Below are 23,392 nucleotides of genomic sequence, written 5' to 3' on the forward strand. Positions count from 1 at the left end.
AGTTAAGCGCAGTGATCTTACTTGCATCTTTGCGCGCTCTCTGTACCAGTGATGTAGCCGATCCCAGCAGGCCTATCTGTACTGAAGGAAGAAGATTCTGGAAATTTGTGCATGTCTGCAGCAAGGCTAACTCTAGCTCCTTCAGTACCTGGGACACCATCTTTACTGACCTGGTCATAAAGAAAATTCTGTTTAAATACATATTTATTTGACTGGTATTTCTGGTCACAATGGAAGCCATTTTTATGGCTGGAGAAAGCTGAATCCCTCAGAGAAAATCAGCCATTGTTGGCAAATCACAAAGTTTTACTAAATATGTCTCCAGAACAGTGCTTTCAAATCTTTTGTGTTTATGTTTTTATTTTATTATTGTTTAAATTTGTTCTCAATACTTATATATGTAGTTCACCACCACTTACTTCCCCAAAGGCTTCATCAGTGTGCAGTACATGGCGCTTGACACAGACGCCAGTTTTACATTCAAAGGAGACAAATCTCCAGCAAACTGAAAAAAATAATAAATAAATAAATATATATATATATATATTTATTTATATATAAATCTAATAAACAAGAAATGTGAGGACATCATGATTTAGAATGTCCCAAAACCTTTAGACATTATGTCTTTTCTTCATTTTTCATCAGGAAATGCCAAACAGATTGAGAGAAAAAAAAACATGTTTTAAAATGGATAATACAGATATGACAGAAAACTTTGGTTCATTTGCTGGGCATGAACATCTCTTACTCAACATTACTTTCAAATTGATCATTTCACACAGATGTATCCTTGTAGCATCCTGCTCCAATTCAACGATTAATTTATTTGATAGTTGAATACTTGTGGTCTGTCTGGAGTCTTTGTTGAGTTCCGGGAAACTTTATCACGCAAAACCACACCGGTGGACGCACTTGGCCGTTTTTGTCCCTAGTGCCAAGGATAAGCAAAGCAGGGAAATTCCAAGCACATTTAAAACTGCTTATTTGAGTTTGTAAGCACATTTAGAACCACTAAACTAAGATTTTTAGAGCATTTAAAGCCACTCACCTGAGCCTGTAAGCCAGTCATTAAGTCTGACAAAATCTGATCTGTCAAAGTCTCATCAATCTGGAACTCTTCAGTCTGAGAGGTGGAAAAGTTCACAAAGGAGTAAGTGTAAATAAATACATAAAAAAACTAGCAGTGGAATTCTAATTCTGATATAATGGCTCAAGAAATTTTTGGAAGATAAAAATTCAAAGAAAACATTTGAGTGCTTGAGAGAAAACTGAACTTAATCTTTTTTCACTTTCTTAGAAACACTCCCAAAATAATAAACATATTTGCTGAGACAAAAATAAGATAACACACAAACAAGTTCAAGCAGTACCATCTGAGCAATCAGTGTTATCAGGAAATTTTTCCATGATGACAAGAGTTTTAAAGTTGGGTTGTCCTCCATGGTCTCCGTGACGACAGTACTCTCAGTTCCTTCTTGAACCATTGCATCACGAATGACCTGTAAACAGCGTTTATTAATTCAAATTAATTTTAATTTTCACCACAAAGTGGGACTGAGCCTAATATTTTAAATGGTCATCATATTTGTTTCCCAAAGAACTTTCTTTTCTTTTGATTTGTGTCTAACGCCATAGTCAAGAATATTTCATTTATAAGATGGCAGTCAGGTTTATGGCTGGTTGAAATCGATGTATGTTTCCTCAGACTTCATCTTAACTTCAAAACCTGTTTGAGCCTTTTAAAATCTGAATATTAACTATCTTGCATTCAACTCATCAGGACAGAACTTGTGTCTAAAGTTCAAAACATGCTAAACAGAAAAACCTTATCAGGCTAAGAAAGTACAGCAAAAGCAAATGCAACAACAACAACAACAACAACAGTCTAGCACAGAAATGGTCTTCGTAAGTTGTATTTTGAAGAAGGTCAAAATTGTGCCCAACAGAGGAACCAGGATTCCAAAACTGTTTAAGACATAAGTAAGACTTGGCCTTAACTAAATTCTAAACAGTCAACTTGGCCAAAAATTTTGAAACTTAATATTTGTCTTCAACTATGATGACAAAAATCAAAAAATTAGGACTGAAATTCAAATCTTAGTTTAGGGATAATATCACAGGTGAGAGACAGACTTTTGATTCTGGAGATAGATTAAAAACCCAATCTTACTGATGACCAATGGCCAAGTCTCTTCTTCTCATTGAGATTCTGTAACACTTGGTTCAGGCTTTTGTCCAACTTTGATCTGAAAATAAAGAGAGACTATAGAAAGCCGCGATGGCAAATACGAAATCAGAATTAAATGTTTGTAAAATTATGTCTTGTATACATTTGCATGTTTTTTCTTGTTGTTTTTTTTTTTCTGCAAATGTCTTACATTCTTACCTTGGGACAGAGTAAAACTCTTGGGCTAAAATCTTCATAGCAAACCCGCCCGTCTTCATTGTGCAAATAACAACCTGAAAAAAAAAAAAAAATGAATTTACTCAGCCCTGATATATTTAACAATTCGATGTTTGAGATATTTATGATTTGACTGGTCTTTAATGGAGCACTCAATCCTTATACAATAGCAGTTTATTTGCAGTTTTTCACCGGACATGAAAACTATACATCCATGTTTAAGTACGCAAATTTTCACGAAGCTGTTGCAGTGCTTTAAGACCAGTTGTGTGTACAAAATCGTGCCTACAGACAAAGAGTGAACAATGTATACCCTTCTCCCACTAACTTTATTGCAGGGAGTATAAAAAAAGGTTATGTTATTATCTAAACATAATCACAGTCAAAGAAACAGAAATTCCATTTCCACTCACATCATCACAGAAGTCGGCATTTTTTGAAAAATCTTTCATAAGCGGCGTGACAACATTTGGCCAAAAGGAAGCTCTGCAAAAAAAAAAACAAAAAAAAAAACTAGAGATACAGGTGTCCCAAGGTTCCCAAGCAGACTTCAAACAGAGTGTAAAGCTGAGAATGTCGTCACTCATCCAAGAAAGGGAAAAAATCTTTTCTGAGAATTACTACCTAAGTACTAACCTACTCCTGAGGACTGTCATACCTAATGACTAACCTACTCCTGAAGACTGTCATGACTAACCTACTCCTGAGGACAGTGATACCCTCTGACTAACATGCTCCTGAGGACTGTCATGACAAGTGACTAACCTGCTCCTGAGAACTGTCATGGCCGTCTCTCTCTGACCCGTCCACAGGGCGTGTATGAACTGGAGACAGGCACACTGTAGCACCGGAGGGCACTGGTACGTACCCTGAAACATATATACAGTACAGGAGTGATCAATTGATTTGACTGATTGCTGTTTAATGCTGTGCTTAGGAATTTTTCACTTTCTGCTGATTGCAGGTATTGAGATTTATGGGCGGAGAAAATCGGAGTGATACAGTATAGAAATACAAACCAAATTCCAGGTACATTGCATATAGCAACATGTACACTCCTGAGAGATCATGCAATTTGTTGCTAGATTTACCTCACTGGTGTTTTACGCTATACTCAAAGAATTTCATGCATATGACCACGGCAGGTTTGGAGTTAACTGGGGAAACGACACATGAGAAAGCCAACATGAGCTGGGCTTCTTTGTTAGAAATTCAACGTGGTCACTAGTGCAGGTCGTCTTTCGAGTGGTTATTGTTACAGAGAGTATCAGGGTATAATGTTGTCGTTGTTTACTGCCATATTCAAGAATGTTTCACTTATATAATGCCAGCTAGGATGTTATGCATAAAGAAAAGCAGAGAGCCTGAAGTAAACCACTAGCTTCTGGCAGGTCAAAATGTTGAGCTTTTCTGTGTATGATCGATTTGTATGTTTGATGGCAAGCAGACTGCAGCAAAGTTCTTGCAAGACTACACCAAAGACTGCAGCCAATCATATCTACGATTCAGGGTGAAATTACAACAAGTCCACTAAGAGCAACACCATGTTTTGACAAATAGAATTATGTTCTTTGTTTATTACACACAATGCAAATTCATACCTTAAAAGTTTAAATGGCATGTAAAAACTATTAACACCTTTAAAGTAATGGTGTGCCACTTACATCAAACACCGATAGAAAGATTGTTTGATTGACCGGAGTTTTATGCTGCACTCAATAATATTTCACTTATACGACGACAGCCAGCATTATGGTAGGAGGAAAACGGGCAGAGCTCGGGGAGCCCACAACCATCCGCAGCCTGCTGGTAGACCTTCCCACATACTTGATAGAAGGAAGTGATAATTTTCCAGATACATCAGAAAAAAATGTTTACCTGTCCTTTCTCTTCAATCAAATCGAGTACCGTCTGCAGGCAGCTAAACTTGCCCAGGTCTAAGTCCTGCCAATGAAAAGTTCATCAAAATAAAATTTATTTAGTTATTTATTTTTCTTGAGTTGGCTGTCAGTTTTGTGTGTGGAGGAAACCGGAGTGCCCAGGGCAACAATAGTATCAATAAAACTTTCACATGCAATCCGGGAGAGAAAATGTAAATGTAAAGTGGGTAGCAGGAAGTTTTAAAAAAAAAAAATCACTCGATCAGACAACATTTAAACAGTATTATTTCTTCATTTTTGTCTGAAGACATTATTTTTGGCAGAAATATTTCAGTCATGTACCAGCAGTTGTCCTATCATAGGATCCTTTTCTCACAATTTTTCTTTTGTTAGATTTCAAACACAAAAAATATGGAACAGAATTTTGTGCCCAATCAATCCCTGAAGTGGTCTCATTTACACAAAAAGGGAGTTTTCGGTCCCAACTCTTTTGTCACTAAAGGTAAAAATGGTCCTACTAGATCACGTAACTTTACAAAAATGAATATGCTGACGTTAGTTTACTGATGACCCTGTCTCATCTTGTTCCACAGGCACAAATGACATCTCTTTCCTCCAGGAACTTTTGAAGCTCACAAACGTCCAACTCCTCAGTTTTCTTCATAGTTCGTCTATTAGCACTCTAAATAAGCATTTGTGAAACTTTTTCCATATGCCCATGTTGTATTAAATGTGATCATGCAGTAGTAGTTGCCTAACATTTTCGACGCGTCAAGTATTACAGTAAAACTTTCTTTTACCTTTAGCGACAACAGTTCGAAACCCCCGATTGAAAACCCGCCTGATTGAAAACCCCCTTATTGTAAATACAGCTTACCTTCTTTCCATCCGATGCTGATTTGGGCTGTACCTTTAGCGACAACAGTTTGAAACCCCTCTGATTGAAAACCCCCTTATTGTAAATACAGCTTACCTTCTTGCCATCCGATGCTGATTTGGGCTGTATGTTCAGGAAGAGCTCAATCAGGCCCGGTTGCGTTTCAACACAGACTGTCAGTAACTCCAGAATACACACTTTTAACCTTATAGCCTGAGGAAGACAATTATTCCCTTCTATAAACACCAATATTTCAGCTATAGTGGCCATTATTCCCTTCTATGAACACCAATATTTCAGCTATGGTGGTCATTAATCAGTTATATAAACACCAATATTTCAGCTACATGTATAGTGGCCATTATTCCCTTCTATAAACACCAATATTTCAGCTATATTGGTCATTAATCACTTATATAAACACCAATATTTCAGCTATAGTGGCCATCAATCACTTATATAAACACCAATATTTCAGCTATAGTGGTCACCATAGCCTAGTGGTTAGCGTGCTGGCACAACACGACCTCGGAGTCTCTCATCAATGCGAACGCGATATTGTGATCAAAGATGCTTGACTGAACTCATTTGATGCTGCACTTAATAAGAACATTGACAAAATCAATTTGAATATCTGATATCGGAAAAATCTTAAAATAAAATATATCTGTCTTGGAAAACAATCTTAGTAAAAACTTTAAAACATGTTAGTATCATAGAAATGATATTTTTTCCAATAAAGTTCCGTATTTTTACCTGGAAAATAGAACATAAAAAATTCAATAAACTACATAAACCTATCTCACTTCTATCAGCCTGAACAATAATATGATCGATTTATTACAACATTTTCTCATGTAAATCTACACATCCAGAAATCTGAATCCTGAAAACACACTTTTCTTGTCCAGACAGCTGAAAACACACTTTTCTTGTCTACACAGCTGAAAACACACTTTTCTTGTCTAGACAACTGTAATTCTAAAAGTTTAATTGACCACCCGATAACAATTAGATCAGTCAATATTGATTTTTTGTTCTCAAAACTCACCATTTTGCCAAATGTTAGTAGGTTTTAAGAACATATATTTGTACAAATCAATGCCTTACTTCAGTGGCTGCCTGTAACCTCAACAAATACATGTCTCTGATTGGTTCAGCTGCATCGCCCAGGCAGGCCAGGATTGACATGGGGGATATCTGACAAAAAAAAAAAAAACAAACACTCAAGCCATCACTACATTACAGGACATGCTAGCGTGGCACAATGACCCAGGAGCCTCTCACCAATGTTGTCGCTGTGAGTTCAAGTCCAGCTCATGCTGACTTCTTCTCCAGCCGTATGTTGCAAGGTCTGCTGGCAACCTAGCTACGGATAGTCGTAGGTTGCCCCACCCCCCCCAAGCTCGGACCAGTTTCCACCCACCATAATGCTGGCTGTAGTTGTATAAGTGAAATATTCTTGAGTACGGAGTAAAAAACCAATCAAATAAATAAACCATTCTATGAAACTATTTCTGACATCAGTAAGAATTTAAAATATTCAAGTTGATAAAATCCTGAACACTTAATCAGTGCTGTTCTCAGACAATCTTAAAAAAAAATATTTGAACTTTTGATATAAAAAAAAACACTGAATTTTTAGTATAGGAGTCCTACATATTGACAAGTAAGAACAGTTTTAAATTTAAATTATTAACTATAAATTATGTGTAGGATAAGCCTTTTGAAATAACCAAATATTTAACAGTTTTCATAATATACTTTTAAAGTCAGAAAAAAAATTTCCAGGTAAACTGTTAACATAGAAGCCAGGTGTTTTTTTTTCTCCTTATCACCATAGCTTACCACAGCCAATCGTTTCATAAGTAGCGTTGCTATGGTTGGTAATCTTGGATCATGTCTGTGATAAATGTACTGCGCCATGGTAACCACAATATGACGGTGCTGCTGCCCCGCGGGCTGAGATGCTAGGGCGTGCTCCACAGGCGACATGGGAAGGTCAGGTGACTTGAGGAGGAGGAGACGATTCAGGACGGAGAAAGCTAACTGTGTGAGGTGGATCAGCTCTATGCCAGGGCCTTCAAACGTGCTGACAAGTAAAGAAGTTTTTTGTTACTTTATTATTGTTTTGTGCATTACTTGATTTGATTTGTGTTTCATTATTTAATTCACCAAAAGTTGGTCAAATTTATGAGTCGATGGGACCCACTTTCCTTCACAACCTTCTTAGAGTTCAAAAACGCTCAGTTCCTCAACTTCCTCCATTATTTCTCTACTCTAAATAACTTTATTGCGAAACTTTTTCAGACATTCATTTTATAGTAAATGTGCGTAACAAAAAATAGTTTCTGACAGATCAAATGGTAGAGTGGGGCTACTTTTACCTTCAGTGATAAAACAGCTTGAACTTGAAATTCCCCTATATAGTTAACCAGAGCTCATGATCTCTGGGTTCGATATTTACCTGGTCTGATGAGACAGAGCCACATCAATGTTGTCCACTCCAGCAGAGACCAGTTCTAGCAGTGCCTTGCCAGCCTCAGTGTACAGCAGACAGTGTACACATACCGCTTGTAAGGTGGGCTTATTGCTGCAACAACAACATTACACACTGTACACATACTGATGGTAAGGTGGGCTTACTGCTGCAACAACAACATTACACACTGGACACATACTGCTTAATGTTGTTATTGCTGCAACAACAACATTATATACTGTACACATACCGCTTGTAAAGTTGGTTTATTGCTGCAACAACAACATTACACACTGTACACATACTGCTTATTCTGTAAGACGGGTCGGAAGTTGGAGGTCATGTGACCACCCATTCATATCTAAAAAAAAAATGGCTGCGCAATCTTAAAGCATTGGGGAAAAGTGCACTTTTTGCCACTTCACTAGCAACCACTAAGGCCCAGTTGTACAAAATAACATCACGAAAGCTCTGCAGAAATACTCAGGCTATTTGGAAAGCTGAAAATATACAAATCCAAAGAATACAAGACCACTGACAGCGATTTTAAAAATAGGCATTTATATATGCAATATGCAATAACGTTGGGAGGACCGTTTTCTTCACCCACGCCATTTGTTACTGAGGAGACCATGTGGTCTCTGCCTTCCGATCCATCTTACAGAACATAGAAACTGTCGCAACAACAGCAGTAGACAAGGAACAGTACTTAGTATCACTCTCTACATTCGTCCTAAATCACTGCCATCATTAGCAATGAGGCAGGAAGTGATGTCAGAAAACACAACCAATCCGTCTCAACGTTTGTTTCTAATAATACTTTATACAAGTGCATTCTTTTAATCTGAAGTTTGTACAAAATGATTCTAACCAAAAGCTAAAACAATTTTACTGATGATTGCTGATTAAATAGTTCCATGCGAACACACCAGTGATGAAGTTAGGCCTGAACAAGCCTACATGTATCACACAGGTTCCAAAGGTCAAGCTTGTCTAATGGTGGCAGTAATGTAAAATGAGCATAGAGAGCAGCACATGCGATGTAAGGAGTAGGCTGAATGGTAGGTTCAATTATTGTTAATTTTGCTTTTATCATATGGCAGTTGCATGCCATATGATAAATAATACTTTATACAAGTGCATTCTTTTAATCTGAAGTTTGTACAAAATGATTCTAACCAAAAGCTAAAACAATTTTACTGATGATTGCTGATTAAATAGTTCCATGCGAACACACCAGTAATGAAGTTAGGCCTGAACAAGCCTACATGCATCACACAGGTTCCAAAGGTCAAACTTGTCTAATGGTGGCAGTAATGTAAAGTGAGCATAGAGAGCAGCACATGCGATGTAAGGAGTAGGCTGAATGGTAGGTTCAATTACTGTTACTTTTGCTTTTATCATATGGCAGTTGCATGCTTATAGCTTCATCTTTATTCACTGTTTGTTTATTGGCAAAAACTAAAACAGATCTTTTCGCAATTTTACCTGAATGTTCTTCAGAAGGAACTTTACCTTTCTGTGGCTTGTCCTTTCTGTGATTTTTCTTCTGCCATGAAATCCAGTATTTCATGAAACAGATCGAGGCAGTTCTGTCCTGATGGGAGGGGAATAAGCAGATGATGGATTGATTGATTGATTGATTACTATACAGTGAGAGGTGACCAACTGATTGACTGATTATTGTTTAATGTCGTATAGAAAAAATTGTTACTTGTATGATTTATGGGTGGGGGAAACCAGTGTGCCCCGGGAAAACCACAGATCTTGGACAATCTAATGGTAACCCTTCCCACACATGACTTATAGACTTGTACATCATACTTGTGGAAGACAAGAGGTCTCCAGCCAATGAAAAAGCTGGAACAAGCACTGTTAACCATCTACTATCACAGGTCAAGGGTGCTCCAACAGGTGACGATTCCAAAAAAGCAAAAAAACTTATTAAAAAAAGTTATTTTTTTATATGTCATGAGAATAATATTTACTGTGTTTAGCTTCTGTCATAACATTTTTTGATCTTATTTTCTGTCACAACAAGGTCTTCCTGGAAACTGCGGATGGTCGTGAGTTCCCCCTGGGCTCTAACCTGTTTCCTCACACCATAATGCGGGCCGCCATCATATATGTGAAATATTCTTGAGTCAGGCGTAAAACACCAATCAGATAAAGAAAAATCTGTCATAACAATAAGCTGTTTATTGAGATCATTTCCTTTACAATCATTTCTCTTAAAATTCAGTTTATTGGAGGAAGAAACCTCGTCTGAGAAAACTTCAAGATCTGGTTTTTATAATAATTTAAAAAAGGGGTAAATCTGCACAGCATAAAGCTAAGACCAGTCCACAATTGACCTTTGGCTCCTCACCTATCACCTCCCTTCGACCTTTGTCATAGTAACGCCACTTGTGAAACACTGGGAAGACTTGACGCAGGATGAATAACACTGAGCCAATCATCTCTTCTGAACGTTTCTCTTTTCGAAGGGGCTGAAAAAAAAAATACAGGTAACCCTTACTTCTCCACCACATTCAGTTGGCAATAAAACTGCAAAGAGCAAGTCAATCAACTAAACAAAGAGCACAGGGTTGAACTCAAAATTAAAACTACTTGTGTTTTTCCTGAGTGTTTATTGCATATTCACACAGGGTGCAAAGGTCAAACTTGTCTAGTGATGACAGTGATTTATTCATGTGAAGACAGTGGTGCATATGCAGTGAGGAGTATAACCATATATAGCCCCAGGTGACAATTTCACCCCTTTCTTTATAATGGACCGAGTATCATTCCTACAATTTGATTGGTGTTTTACGTCGTACTCAAGAATATTTCACTTGAACGACAACGGCAAGCCTTATGGTGGGAGGAAACCGGGCATATCCACGGAAAAACCCACATCCTCGGGGAAAACCCACGACCATCTGCAGGTTGCTGACAGACCTTCCCATGTGTGACTGGAGAGGAAGTCAGCATGAGCTGGACTTGAAATCACAGCGACCGCATTGGTGAGAGGCTCTCTGAAGTATGATATGACCTTTCTAAATGTCTGAAGTCCAAACCTTGTCAGCAGTAGCTTTAATTGACTTTCAGCTTGGTCAAATATCCAGACTCCCCAAATTCATGACACGGCCATTGCTAAAGCCACAATCATTTTGTGTTCATCGCTATGATGGGTCTTGACAGAGTTATTGTTCCTGGATGGCACATGAGTGGTAAACTTGAAAAGAAGCGCCCTATCACTGATTTGCTGGGTTGTAAATTTGGGGCTGGCACATGGGTTGTTCCGTATATGTGTCCGTGGAGAGGTAAGAGCCACAGTTAACAGCGTTTGGACTGCAGATATCGTCTAGAATTAACTGACTGTGCAAGAAAACGGGCGTGCTGTGTCTCTGATACTCCACCAATCCATTACAAAGAGATGTGTGAAATAACCACCTGGTGACACCAAGCACAAGGTTTTGCCTCACCAGATGCAGGTCAATTCTAATTTTCATGGAGGGCGATGTGTAGCTTGCAATTTACAAGCCTCAAAAGTCACTTAACAATATCTGATACACGTAGGTACCTTGACCATCTTGGCGAGGAAGGCGAGGTAGGCCTGGGTGACGGGGTAGCTGCCCTGGGAGCATTCCTGAATAGCCAGCTGAGATCCGTATAGGCCAGGCTGTAGGCCCTGACCACTGCAACAACAACAACATCATCATGCATTATGTTTATTGGAACCGATCAGCTTCAGGCATTTCTGTCCTGATTAAGGGTAAACTCGCAGTTACACCCTATATAACATCAGAAAAATGAAAGGCAGTTACACCCTGTCTATCATCCGAAAAATGAATGGCAGTTTCACCCTATCTATCATCAGAAAAATGAATGGGTGTTACACAGTATCATCCGAAAAATGAATGGCAGTTTCACCCTATCTATCACCCGAAAAATGAATGGCAGTTACACCCTATCTATCATCCGAAAAATGAATGGCAGTTTCACCCTATCTATCATCAGAAAAATGAAAGGCAGTTACACCCTATATACCATCAGAAAAATGAATGGCAGTTAATGGCAGTTACATCCTATATACCATCAGAAAAATGAATGACAGTTACACCCTATATACCATCACAAAAATGAATGGCAGTTTATGGCAGTTACACCCTATATACCATCAGAAAAATGAATGGCAGTTACACCCTATCATCCGAAAAATGAAAGGCAGTTACACCCTATATACCATCAGAAAAATGAATGGCAGTTACACCCTATATACCATCAGAAAAATGAATGGCAGTTACACCCTATATACCATCAGAAAAATGAATGGCAGTTAATGGCAGTTACACCCTATATACCATCAGAAAAATGAATGGCAGTCACACAATATCTATCATCAGAAAAATGAATGGCAGTTAATGGCAGTTACACCCTATATACCATCAGAAAAATGAATGGCAGTTACACCCTATCGTCCGAAAAATGAATGGCAGTTTCACCCTATCTATCATCAGAAAAATGAAAGGCAGTTACACCCTATATACCATCAGAAAAATGAATGGCAGTTAATGGCAGTTACACCCTATATACCATCAGAAAAATGAATGGCAGTTACACCCTATATACCATCAGAAAAATGAATGGCAGTTACGCCCTATATACCATCAGAAAAATGAATGGCAGTTACACCCTACATACCATCAGAAAAATGAGTGGCAGTTAATGGCAGTTACGCCCTATATACCATCAGAAAAATGAATGGCAGTTACACCCTATATACCACCACAAAAATGAATGGCCGTTACACCCTATCTATCATCAGAAAAATGAATGGCAGTTACACACTATATACCATCAGAAAAATGAATGGCAGTTACACCCTATATACCACCAGAAAAATGAATGGCCGTTACACCCTACACAACCAAATGACCACGTGGCCAAGCCGGTTTCAAGCCATTTTAGGCATTTGCATTTTCACAAGGTCACATTTAAGCTGGTTTAGTAATTACGACGTCATCATGACCTCCACGCACCCGGGGCATTTAATCCAGTTACCTCTAAGGCCCTAAGTGGGAAGGTCTGCCAGCAATCTGCGGATGGTTGTGGTTTTTTTTCCGGGGATATGCCCGATTTCTTCCCGCCATAATGCTGGCCGCCGTCGTATGAGTGAAATATTCATGAGAACGGCAAAAAACACCAATGAAATAAATAAATAAATGATCCAGTTACCGTTCACACAGCACAGATAAACCAGCTCAAGCCCTGAAACTGGCTTAAAGCCACGTCGCTAGCTGGTGCAAATATATTGGATTAAGCACCCCCACTTTGTGCTCGCACGAGCGACGTCAAACTGGCTCAAAGCCACTTTCGCAAGTTAAACCAGCTTAACTTTGCCTGTACGGGATATAACGGGATACAATTCACCCCGTCAAGCAACTTTGGTGTTGAATATTTCTGTACAAAATGAGCAAAACAAGCAGTGCATGCCCAGTGAGGAGTATGCAGACAGAAATGCTGAAACTTACCTGAGTACTTCAGCCATATTGTCCAGATTCTCAGTGAGGAAGGGAAGTAACCCAGTCTGCTTCAACCCGTGCCATACCTAGTATTGCAATGACAATTTGTGTATTTGACTCGCATTTAATGATACTCACATGCAAAAGTAAAAGTTATGGGTAAAAGATACCAAGTAATATAAGACGAGCACTTTGAAATTCTTCATCTGTTTTTTAGTTTATTACTGAATGATGTGGAACTAAAGTTTTTTTGGGATCTTTCAAAAATCCTGATTGTGAAATTTGCAGAAATGGTACTCGAGAAAAAGCAAATCTACACAGAAAATATTACAATATATGTTCACGATCTGTACAATGAAAATTAAGAACGGAAATATTCACCTTCAAAGGGTATTTCTGCGTGACACAAGCCAGGCAATCCAAAGCACTGGAGAGTAGCTCTAAAGGGGGAGAACTCAGTCTGGCACATCTGAAAGTGAACCATACAAATATGGCCAGTATGTAATTTGTTCAAAATTTCATGGTTTGTTCCCCTTGGATATTATGATGTAGTTACGTCAATGTGGCCCTGATTTATTCATCTGATCTTTAACGATGTCACAAAAGCTGTTTACGTTAGGTGTGAACATGAGCATGACACCCACCAACAATGATTTATTTATTTATTTATTTAAATTGGTAAAAACTCAAGAATATTTCACTATATGGTGGGAGAAAACCGAGCAGTGCCCAAAGGATGAGGAATCCCACGACCATCGGCACCAACAATGATATCATGCTCTAAAAGCCAACAGAAGCAAGGGGCACTTTCCATACAAAATTGTGTAAAAAACACATAATGTATTATTTCACAAAGAAAACTTCCATAATCTTGCAGAATAACAGGAAAGGGCTGACGAAAAAAGCATTGCATTTCACCAGGCGTAGGGAAAAAACTAAGAAAAAAAAATGACTAACTTGCTTTTATTCAACTTACTTCTTCAAGCAAAGTCATAAACCTAGGGTGGCCTAATGGTTAGAGCGTGCGCCTCAAACCCAGGCGGGGTCATACCAAAGACTTTAAAAATGGTATTTGCTGTCTAACTTGGTGCTCAGCACTGAAAGAAGAGTGCAAGGAAACATGACTGGTTCGCCAGGTGTCAGTATAATGTGACTGGGTGGGGTGTCGGGTCTGGTGTCTTCAGTATAATACTCTGGTAGCGGCAGCACTTTGTCGGCATAGACTTGCTTTGCCATAAGAAGATCCATTATTTATACATGCACCTTACTACTCCTCATAGTCGTATCACTGAACATGCATGGCGTTTAAACCCAACCATACATACATAAACCTAGATGCAAGACAAGAATGCATTCCAAAACAATGAACAGCGGCACACAAGTTACAGATTAGAGCATAGTGACTGTTGAACGTCTTACCTTTGAATTAGTTTATATATCAAGCTGTAGCTGCCTTCTAATTGGTCCACAGATGATGGGTCAGAGGTCAGCACCGCCTTGAGGAGTTTAACGACAAGGGTTACCTTGGTGATCTGGTTCACGGACACATTGCCTGAAGGAAAAAGAAAATTCCTTTTTACTCCTTTTTTCAACATTCACAAAAAAAAAGGCACAAAAAAACAAAAAGGCTGCTTTATTTCCAGTCTGAACGAAGGCTTTAAAAAACTGTAGTTTAAACCACATTTTCACACCCCAAGAACAAAGCTGGGGAGATTTTTCGTTCTTTTATGTTAAGCCACATCATATCCATATTAAGCAATAAAAGACAAGCGTTTCATGTAACCTTTAACAGCAAAAATGATGAAATTCTGCGGGTAGTCCTGAAGAATCATATTATATTGCCGTATTTCACCTAAAGTTTAGCACTTTTCAAGCAATTCACCAAAAGTTTAGCATTTTTCAAACCATTCACCAAAAGTTTAGCATTTTTCAAACCATTCACCTAAAGTTTAGCATTTTTCAAGCAACATATTCTGGCTTATACTAACTAATTTATTCTCCGTGCAGTGCCACTTAAGGTATTTTTGTGAAGTTTCATTAACTTCAGAAAATCAGAAAAAAATTTCATCCTTGGCCACAAAAGTGTTTCAGGTCTTTATGTGAGTCCAAAATTACATTTTTACATATCAAACTTTTGGTGAAATGCAGTATTTACAAAAAGTTAAATGTCTGACCTCCTCCATGCGAGAGTTGCTGTAGCAACAGATCAATCTCACACATAAACAAGTTCCAGCCATTGTAAGTCCATGACCACTGAATAATGGGGCTGCCCTTTTCTGAAAATAAAACACATGTATATGTATTTCATGGCCAACTGGACAATGTTAGATGTTCTTACGTCTGGAAAATTAGTATTTATTCATTTCATTGGTGTTTTATGTCATACTCAAGAATGTTTCACCTCAGCCAGCATTATGGTGGTAGGTAACCGAGGAGAGTGGAAAATCTGTGCAAACCCTGAGATCTTGAAGCTGTCTTAGACTTAAGACACACTTTATCTTAAGTTCAAAACAATTTACAGCACTAAAATTGTGGCTATTCTTAGAAATTTTTATGTTAATACCAAGGGTATTCTTAGACTTTTGTGATCAAGGAGAAAATTTAGATCTGAGGTCAAATCTAAGTTCAGAAATAACACTACAACTCAAGACTAAGTTTGACTTAAGTCATCTTTGTGGTCTTGTGGCCGAAGAGAGAACACAAATTTGAAGAAAATTTACTAATAATTTTCACTGAACACATACTTAAAAATGCTTCAATATAGTGTTGAATATGAATAAACATAAAACTGAAAAAAACACTTTTTATTTCGTCTAATGGTTTTTGTTTTTTTTTAATTTCCTCTTTTCAAATCTCTCGTCATGTAATTATGTCTTCGACAAGAAAAATTGCCGAGATACTCTCTCTTTTCCACAAAAGGGTGATTTTTAAGTTTTATTTCTATTTGTATACCCTCCTCCAATATTGAAAACATGTTTATTCTGCCTGTAAAACAACAATTAAGATTCATGTGGCCCAAAAGACAAATTACCTGGCTTGTACAGCATGCCGATGGTGTTCTGTGGGATGACCAGAGAGTAACGACCACCTGAAGGAAGAAAAGAAGAACCATCTTGTCAAAGCAAGAAATTTGTTTATTAATATTTACATTTGATAGTGGTTTGAGATCATACTCAAGAAACTTTCACTTGTATCGTGTCAGCAGCCCAGATTTATGGGTTAAGGAAACCCGCATGCCTGAGGTAAACCCACAGCCTTTGGCAGGTTACTGATCAACTTTCTCATGAACGACATACAGACATGTATAACAATCTTGTAACAGTAGAATAAAACAATTTTCAAAATGTCGTAAACAGGCCGAACGATGGCAAATCTCAGTCATGGGCTATCCACCCTTGAAATTCAAATTTCCAGATGGCTGATAATAAAAGACGAACACATGAGGAAAGCAACGAAAGAATTAACTTTTTATTTTGTCTGTTGTTACCCGAGGAATAAGTGAAATGACACCATGAAGAAAAGATGAATCACACTACAGCCTATGCAAACAATGATGTTCCCCAACGATTGCTTAATTGTGGGTTTGACCATGTAGCCATCTGCTGTTAAGGGGAGATAAACACACAGAGCTCTTTATGTGAGTAGCAATGTAACGACTGGACTACATAAAGGGATACAGAATCGTTTCTAACTGGCTGCTGTGAGACTTACGCAAGCTGGGGCTATGCCTATCCTAAGCTAAATTTTCAGTATGGCAGACTTATTCAAGCATGACCCCCAGTAGAGTTTAACCCAGGACACCCTACTTCCACTGTTAGCCCATCACCATCCATTCTGTATCCCTTTAATATGGCCTTTTCTGGGCTTAAAAATGAAGAGTTCTCAAGGGGAGATAACTAGGTCATATCACAACTGCTCACCCGTTCCATATGGCGTTTTGTTTCTGGTTAATCTCCACAGAGCATCACGATCATCCACGCTGCTTAAGTCCTGCATACTATTACGGTCTAGATACTCTGTGTAAACTTGTAACTTCTGTAAGTGTGTCAGTACCTCAATAAGAAAACAAAAGAAATAGGAATATCACAACTTCTCCAATTTTCTCAAAACGTAAATGTAGTTGCTAACACCATACAGCTTTTGGGACTGGATTTTGGAACAGAAAACAATATTTTAACAAGGTTTATATGACAATATACTACAGCATAATGAATTTATTTTCTTATCCAAAATTTCAATAAAACTAAATAATTTAATTTTTCCGTAATGCCACAATACCACTTCACATAAGCGGTATCTAGCGGTAATACGGCAATTATTGTTGCAAAGAAAATTCCCCTGATCAACATCATGAACTGGGAGAATATTTTTAAAATGCAATAAGCTAACGCCACTCTCTATCAGTCTTTCAGGCAGATTTTTGAAGTTTTAGCTTTTAACACAGGCCTTTGCCTTAACAAACGGGCCTTAGTGCAAGATGACATCAACCTTTGCTGGATGTTGGCAGCTACTGCAACTTCACAGTTTGTCAGTGTACGGTGTAACAAGTCGGTGTACTCACATTCCTAGCACTCTGTTCCCCAGCTGTTGCCATGGCGATGCTGTACTGAAGGAAAGAGGAGAACTCCATGGGGAATTTGCTGAGCGCTCCGTGATAAAGAAGCCCTAATCCGTCCTCTAGTCCTCTCTCCCATACATCCTCAGATACAAACTTCTTCTGTAACACCAATTCTACCACCTGGTTTACACTCTGAAGAAGGTACAAGATAAAAACATGAAAACTAGTAATAAATAGGTCAGAAAGATATCAAATAAACACATGAAAACCAGCAATAAATAAGTCAGATAAACACATGAAAACCAGAAATAAATAAGTCAGAAAGATACCAAATAAACACATGAAAACCAGCAATAAATAAGTCAGAAAGAAATCAAATAAAAGCATGAAAACCAACAAGAAATAAGTCAGCAAGTGATAATATGAACATTTATAAACCAAGCATAAACATATATAAATCAACAATAATTAACAAATTTGTACATGTTTATTTAGAAAGTGGCAATATTTAATGGTATTATCATCATTAGGCAATTATTATACTTTCTAGATATAGAGCACATTTTAGTGTTGAAAGTTGCCTGAGAGCAACCAACTGGACTGCTGGTGATTGGGTCCCGGACTCTAAGATCACTATAAAAACCCCGGAGTGGTAAAAGCCAATTTTCAGCACGAGAATATGTGCTAAATTCAGAAAGTGACAAAATAAACACCCATAAACCAACATTAAATTCTATTCTTCACCTAACCGATAGCAGTTTTTCAAATGACACATTTTAATTAAACACTGGCATGAATTTATGGCATTTATGATAAAATACAGTCAGTCAGAAATTGCAAGCTGTCTCTTCGTACTTGTCACCTACAGGGTAACTTGGTTACCTTGTCCTGTCCTTGCGGAACATCCGCAGTACACCACACAGCACCGTGTACACCTGGTAGTTTGACACAGAAGCTTACCTTATTGTCCCCCAGCCTGTCCTCGTGGAACACCCGCAGCACGCTACACAGCACTGTGTACACCAGGTAGTTTGACACAGAAGCTTACCTTGTTGTCCCCCAGCCTGTTCTCGTGGAACACCCGCAGTACACCACACAGCACCGTGTACACCAGGCAGTTTGACACAGAAGCTTACCTTGTTGTCCCCCAGCCTGTCCTCGTGGAACACCCGCAGTACACTACACAGCACCATGTATACCAGGTAGTTTGACACAGAAGCTTACCTTGTTGTCCCCCAGCCTGTCCTCGTGGAACATCCGCAGTACACTACACAGCACCATGTACACCAGGCAGTTTGACACAGAAGCTTACCTTGTTGTCCCCCAGCCTGTCGTCATGGAACATCCGCAGTATGCTACACAGCACCATGTACACCAGGTAGTTTGACACAGAAGCTTACCTTGTTGTCCCCCAGCCTGTCCTCGTGGAACACCCGCAGTACACTACACAGCACCATGTACACCAGGTAGTTTGACACAGAAGCTACAATCTACAAGAAACAGCACAAATATTGGAACAAATAAAATAAGGATGTACGATAATACCCCAAGCCCCTCTCTTGGCTACATGCATCATTATTGCCTAAAGCAGGTAACTTAATGAGCTGATATAAATTTAACACTGGTTCTTATGAAAATGACGCTCAGTGACACTCATGAAATTATAATCTGGAGATTTCTTTTGGTATATTTTGATGCAACATTTCACATTACTAATACCATAAAATTGTTGTAAATGGTTCATGTTCTCAATTTTGGGGGAAAACCTTCTGTTTGAGGCCTAATTCCCTTGCGCATTGCTGTGGGGATGGGGTGGGGGCTTGGGGAAATTTTTGTAACAAATCTTGACGGAAAAATGTTGTTACTGGCCGAAAACTGTAGCTTGGGCACTTAAATTATGTTTTGGATTGGAGAAAATTTTTGTAAGGCCTTTTTTTTTCGAAAATGTAGTGTTACAGGCTACAAAACACGAGGTGGAGAGAACTGTGGCTTACCGATGTCCCATTAAAAGGCTCAGTGCTGAGGAGATCTGACAGACAGTTGAAGCAGTTCAGTTTAAGGGCCATAGCTCCCATTTTCTTGGTAACAACATCCTCTTCCTCCTCCAGCAGGAGCTGTCGCACAACGACCCAGCCGAGCAGCAGAGGGCCGTGGAATGTCAGAGAACCCATGTCACACATCAACTTGTCCAGTTTCTGTGAAATGAAAAAGGATTTTTTTTTATTTATTTATTTCGTAAAATTGTTGCTTAACACCATCCTAGGAAAAACAAGAACTAGGAGCATGAAGCAGGGTTCACCAAAACCAACATTAGAACTAGAACTTCTCCGCAGTATTTTTGTGCCCGGTACAAAAAGGTTTAATTTACACAGAAATTTTCAACCCATCATGAACAAGCTTTTAAACAGAACTTACCTTAAAAGTCTGCATATCTCTAAACAGGGGGTGGCCATCAAATCTTCAAAAAAGAAAAGAATACAAAATAATCACAGGGTGAAACCTGTTTGTATCATTTCAAACTGAAAGAATCACAGAGACATGAAACACTTTCTTTACTGTCTTTAATAATGTTATATCACTAGGATAACACTCTATCATTAAACATTTTCCACTTTGTAAAATTTAAAAACAATTTTAGAAGAGTTATTGTCCTCACTAAACTTCGACTTTACCTTCCATCCATGTGACATCTTTGCACCAATTCAAAATCCAAACAATCCAAGATAACAAGCACCTGTAAATACCTGTAATTAAACAGAGATGAAAGAAAAATTATACGTACCACACATAAAGGAAAACCATTTATCTTGTGTAAACTATCAGAGGGCTAGTGAAGAAATATGAGATTTCTATTGCCACAGTTATTTAATTGTCTGAATATTTTTGTATCACTTGGTTTTCCAGCCTCACAATTGCCATCAGAGTAAAGGATCCAAATTTTAAGTAAGATTTATTTATTTATTTGATTGGTGTTTTACGCCGTACTCAAAAATATTTCACTTCTACGTCGCCAGCCAGCATTATGGTGGGAGGAAACCAGGCAGAGCCCAGGGGTAACCCACGACCATCCGCAGGTTGCTGGCAGACCTTGACACGTACGTCCACCCTTAGTTATAGAAAGAAGAAAATGTCTTACATGAAGTTTAACAAGGCATTCAGAGAATACTGGTAGCTCACCTCATTGAGCAGTTTGTAAAACTGCATAATGATCAAGTCATGTGATACATTTAAATACTGACCTCTATACCCCCCAAAAAGTAGAATGATTGACACAGTCATACACAGATATTATCCTCCACAAGAACCAACAAGAAAGATCAAAATTATTATACTGTCACAACTGCAAACTGCATACTGCATACTGGATGCGTAAGGATTGCAGAGCAGTGATTTCATATGTTATGGGGTTGTAAATCATTGTGGTGGTAAAAGACACTGTGGTGAGTTTGTACAAATTAACTACGTAGGCCTTTAATATGCAAATTGCATTTGACAAACCAGGTACCGTGGGAAGCAATTGCAACCCTGTGAATAGCTGAGCAAAATGTTGAGCTATGAGGTAAAGGACTTCCTTTGTCTTTGATATGCAAATCACTACCTTTGATTGGCTATCTGTGTACCACGGGTGACCACGGCAATCCTATGATTGGCTAAGAATTTTAACCAACCTCGACACCGACAGCATCTGACAATACCTCTCCTTACTTCTAAGCTAACTTAGAATTGGTAGCAAGCCATCCTACGTGTATCTTTTAACTCCAGCCATTCACTCAACAATGAGATGACAACAAAGACAGCATCAATCTCTTGTGGAAAGTCAGAGCTATTGTGAATTTGCGCTTGCTGACATTCGTACTCACCCTAAGCGTTTCACTAAGTCTTCTGTAGTCTCATCCAGAATACGTTTGTATGTTTGATACTTGGCAAATCCCATCAACTGTAAGTACAACAGCAAACAATGACATTGAAAATGTTCATTTCAAATTTTTACAAGTGTGATTTGTTTTTACCTGCGAGAACCAAAACCTTCTAAAGCTAGTATGCATTCTCCAGGTCTTTTTGGGCTTTTGAGTGAGTGAGTGAGTGCTTGGGGTTTAATGTCGTACTCAACAATTTTTCAGTCATGTAACAACGAAGGAATCCTTAGAGTGCATGTAATGTGCCTCCTTGTTGCAGGACGGATTTCCTCCGCTCTTTTATCTAGTGCTGCTTCACTGAGATGACTTACTGAAGACAAGAAAGCCGCCCCGCCTGAGCCATTATACTGATATGGGTCAACCAGTCGTTGCACTATCCCCTTCATGCTGGACACCAAGCGAGAAAGTTACAACTTCCTCTTTTAAGGTCTTAGGCGTGACTCGACCCAGGATTGAACCTGGATCTACCGCTCCCGAAGCGGATGCTCTATTTGGGCTTTTCACATTACTGAGCATACATATACATGTACTTTTACCTTTGTTGATTTTATACATTCATTGCACTAAGGTTCATGAGTGAATGAACTAAACAGAGACAGGATGAAGACACTACCCTTCATCAGTTCCATGACAATTATCCTGATTGCATTCATTTACTCGATAGGTGTTCTATGCTGTACAAAGGAAAATTTCATGTATATGACGACAGCCAGCATTATGGTAGAGGAAAGCGAGGAAACCCATGACCATCCACGGTTTGCTGGAAGACCTTTCCACTAATAACTGGAGAGGCCAACATCAGCAGGATTTACAGTGATTGCACTGATGCGAGGCTCCTGCTCACTATGCTGCACTGGCTAACCACTTGGCCATGGAGACCCCGGGTCCTGTCTGCAAGTTGGGGCCAAACTAACAGAGGCTTCAAACTAACAGAGGCTTCAAACTAACAGAGGCTTCAAACTAGCAGAGGCTTCAAACTAACAGAGGCTTCAAACTAACAGAGGCTTCAAACTAACAGAGGCTTCAAACTAACAGAGGCTTCAAACTAGCAGAGGCTTCAAACTAACAGAGGTTTCAAACTAGCAGAGGCTTCAAACTAGCAGAGGCTTCAAACTAACAGAGGCTTCAAACTAGTAGAGGCTTCAAACTAACAGAGGCTTCAAACTAGAAGAGGCTTCAAACTAACAGAGGCTTCAAACTAACAGAGGCTTCAAACTAGCAGAGGCTTCAAACTAGAAGAGGCTTCAAACTAGCAGAGGCCTCAAACTAACAGAGGCTTCAAACTAACAGAGGCTTCAAACTAACAGAGGCTTCAAACTAGCAGAGGCTTCAAACTAGCAGAGGCTTCAAACTAGCAGAGGCTTCAAACTAACAGAGGCTTCAAACTAGCAGAGGCTTCAAACTAGCAGAGGCTTCAAACTAACAGAGGCTTCAAACTAGCAGAGGCTTGAAACTAGCAGAGGCTTGAAACTAGCAGAGGCTTGAAACTAACAGAGGTTTCAAACTGACAGAGGCTTCAAACTGACAGAGGCTTCAAACTAGCAGAGGCTTCAAACTAACAGAGGCTTCAAACTAGTAGAGGCTTCAAACTAACAGAGGCTTCAAACTAGCAGAGGCTTCAAACTAGAAGAGGCTTCAAACTAACAGAGGCTTCAAACTAGCAGAGGCTTCAAACTAGCAGAGGCTTCAAACTAGCAGAGGCTTCAAACTAACAGAGGCTTCAAACTAGCAGAGGCTTCAAACTAGCAGAGGCTTCAAACTAGC

The 23,392-nt window shown here is 38.9% G+C and overlaps 1 protein-coding gene across 1 annotated transcript in view; it reads right to left on the reverse strand.

The window, feature by feature from the left end:
- Window positions 1–23,392, reverse strand: part of LOC135480952 (nucleoporin NUP188-like) — a 45,752-nt gene that overhangs the window by 13,020 nt on the left and 9,340 nt on the right. The window contains exons 11-39 of the mRNA XM_064760883.1: window positions 21,572–21,648; window positions 20,384–20,455; window positions 20,127–20,169; window positions 19,706–19,906; window positions 19,078–19,201; window positions 18,848–18,930; window positions 17,715–17,903; window positions 17,074–17,206; window positions 16,185–16,241; window positions 15,328–15,429; window positions 14,573–14,705; window positions 13,535–13,622; window positions 13,163–13,239; window positions 11,212–11,326; window positions 10,015–10,135; window positions 9,162–9,243; window positions 7,632–7,757; window positions 7,013–7,256; window positions 6,275–6,364; window positions 5,261–5,377; window positions 4,286–4,351; window positions 3,173–3,276; window positions 2,821–2,893; window positions 2,390–2,463; window positions 2,174–2,249; window positions 1,374–1,502; window positions 1,052–1,126; window positions 420–505; window positions 22–170 (exon numbers count right to left, since the gene is read on the reverse strand). Of these exons, the coding sequence (XP_064616953.1) occupies window positions 22–170; window positions 420–505; window positions 1,052–1,126; window positions 1,374–1,502; window positions 2,174–2,249; window positions 2,390–2,463; window positions 2,821–2,893; window positions 3,173–3,276; window positions 4,286–4,351; window positions 5,261–5,377; window positions 6,275–6,364; window positions 7,013–7,256; window positions 7,632–7,757; window positions 9,162–9,243; window positions 10,015–10,135; window positions 11,212–11,326; window positions 13,163–13,239; window positions 13,535–13,622; window positions 14,573–14,705; window positions 15,328–15,429; window positions 16,185–16,241; window positions 17,074–17,206; window positions 17,715–17,903; window positions 18,848–18,930; window positions 19,078–19,201; window positions 19,706–19,906; window positions 20,127–20,169; window positions 20,384–20,455; window positions 21,572–21,648 (3,106 nt within the window). The remainder of the gene's footprint in view (window positions 1–21; window positions 171–419; window positions 506–1,051; window positions 1,127–1,373; window positions 1,503–2,173; window positions 2,250–2,389; window positions 2,464–2,820; window positions 2,894–3,172; window positions 3,277–4,285; window positions 4,352–5,260; window positions 5,378–6,274; window positions 6,365–7,012; window positions 7,257–7,631; window positions 7,758–9,161; window positions 9,244–10,014; window positions 10,136–11,211; window positions 11,327–13,162; window positions 13,240–13,534; window positions 13,623–14,572; window positions 14,706–15,327; window positions 15,430–16,184; window positions 16,242–17,073; window positions 17,207–17,714; window positions 17,904–18,847; window positions 18,931–19,077; window positions 19,202–19,705; window positions 19,907–20,126; window positions 20,170–20,383; window positions 20,456–21,571; window positions 21,649–23,392) is intronic.

Source organism: Liolophura sinensis, chromosome 13 (assembly GCF_032854445.1).
Source record: "Liolophura sinensis isolate JHLJ2023 chromosome 13, CUHK_Ljap_v2, whole genome shotgun sequence".
NCBI classification, from domain to species: Eukaryota; Metazoa; Mollusca; class Polyplacophora; order Chitonida; family Chitonidae; genus Liolophura; species Liolophura sinensis.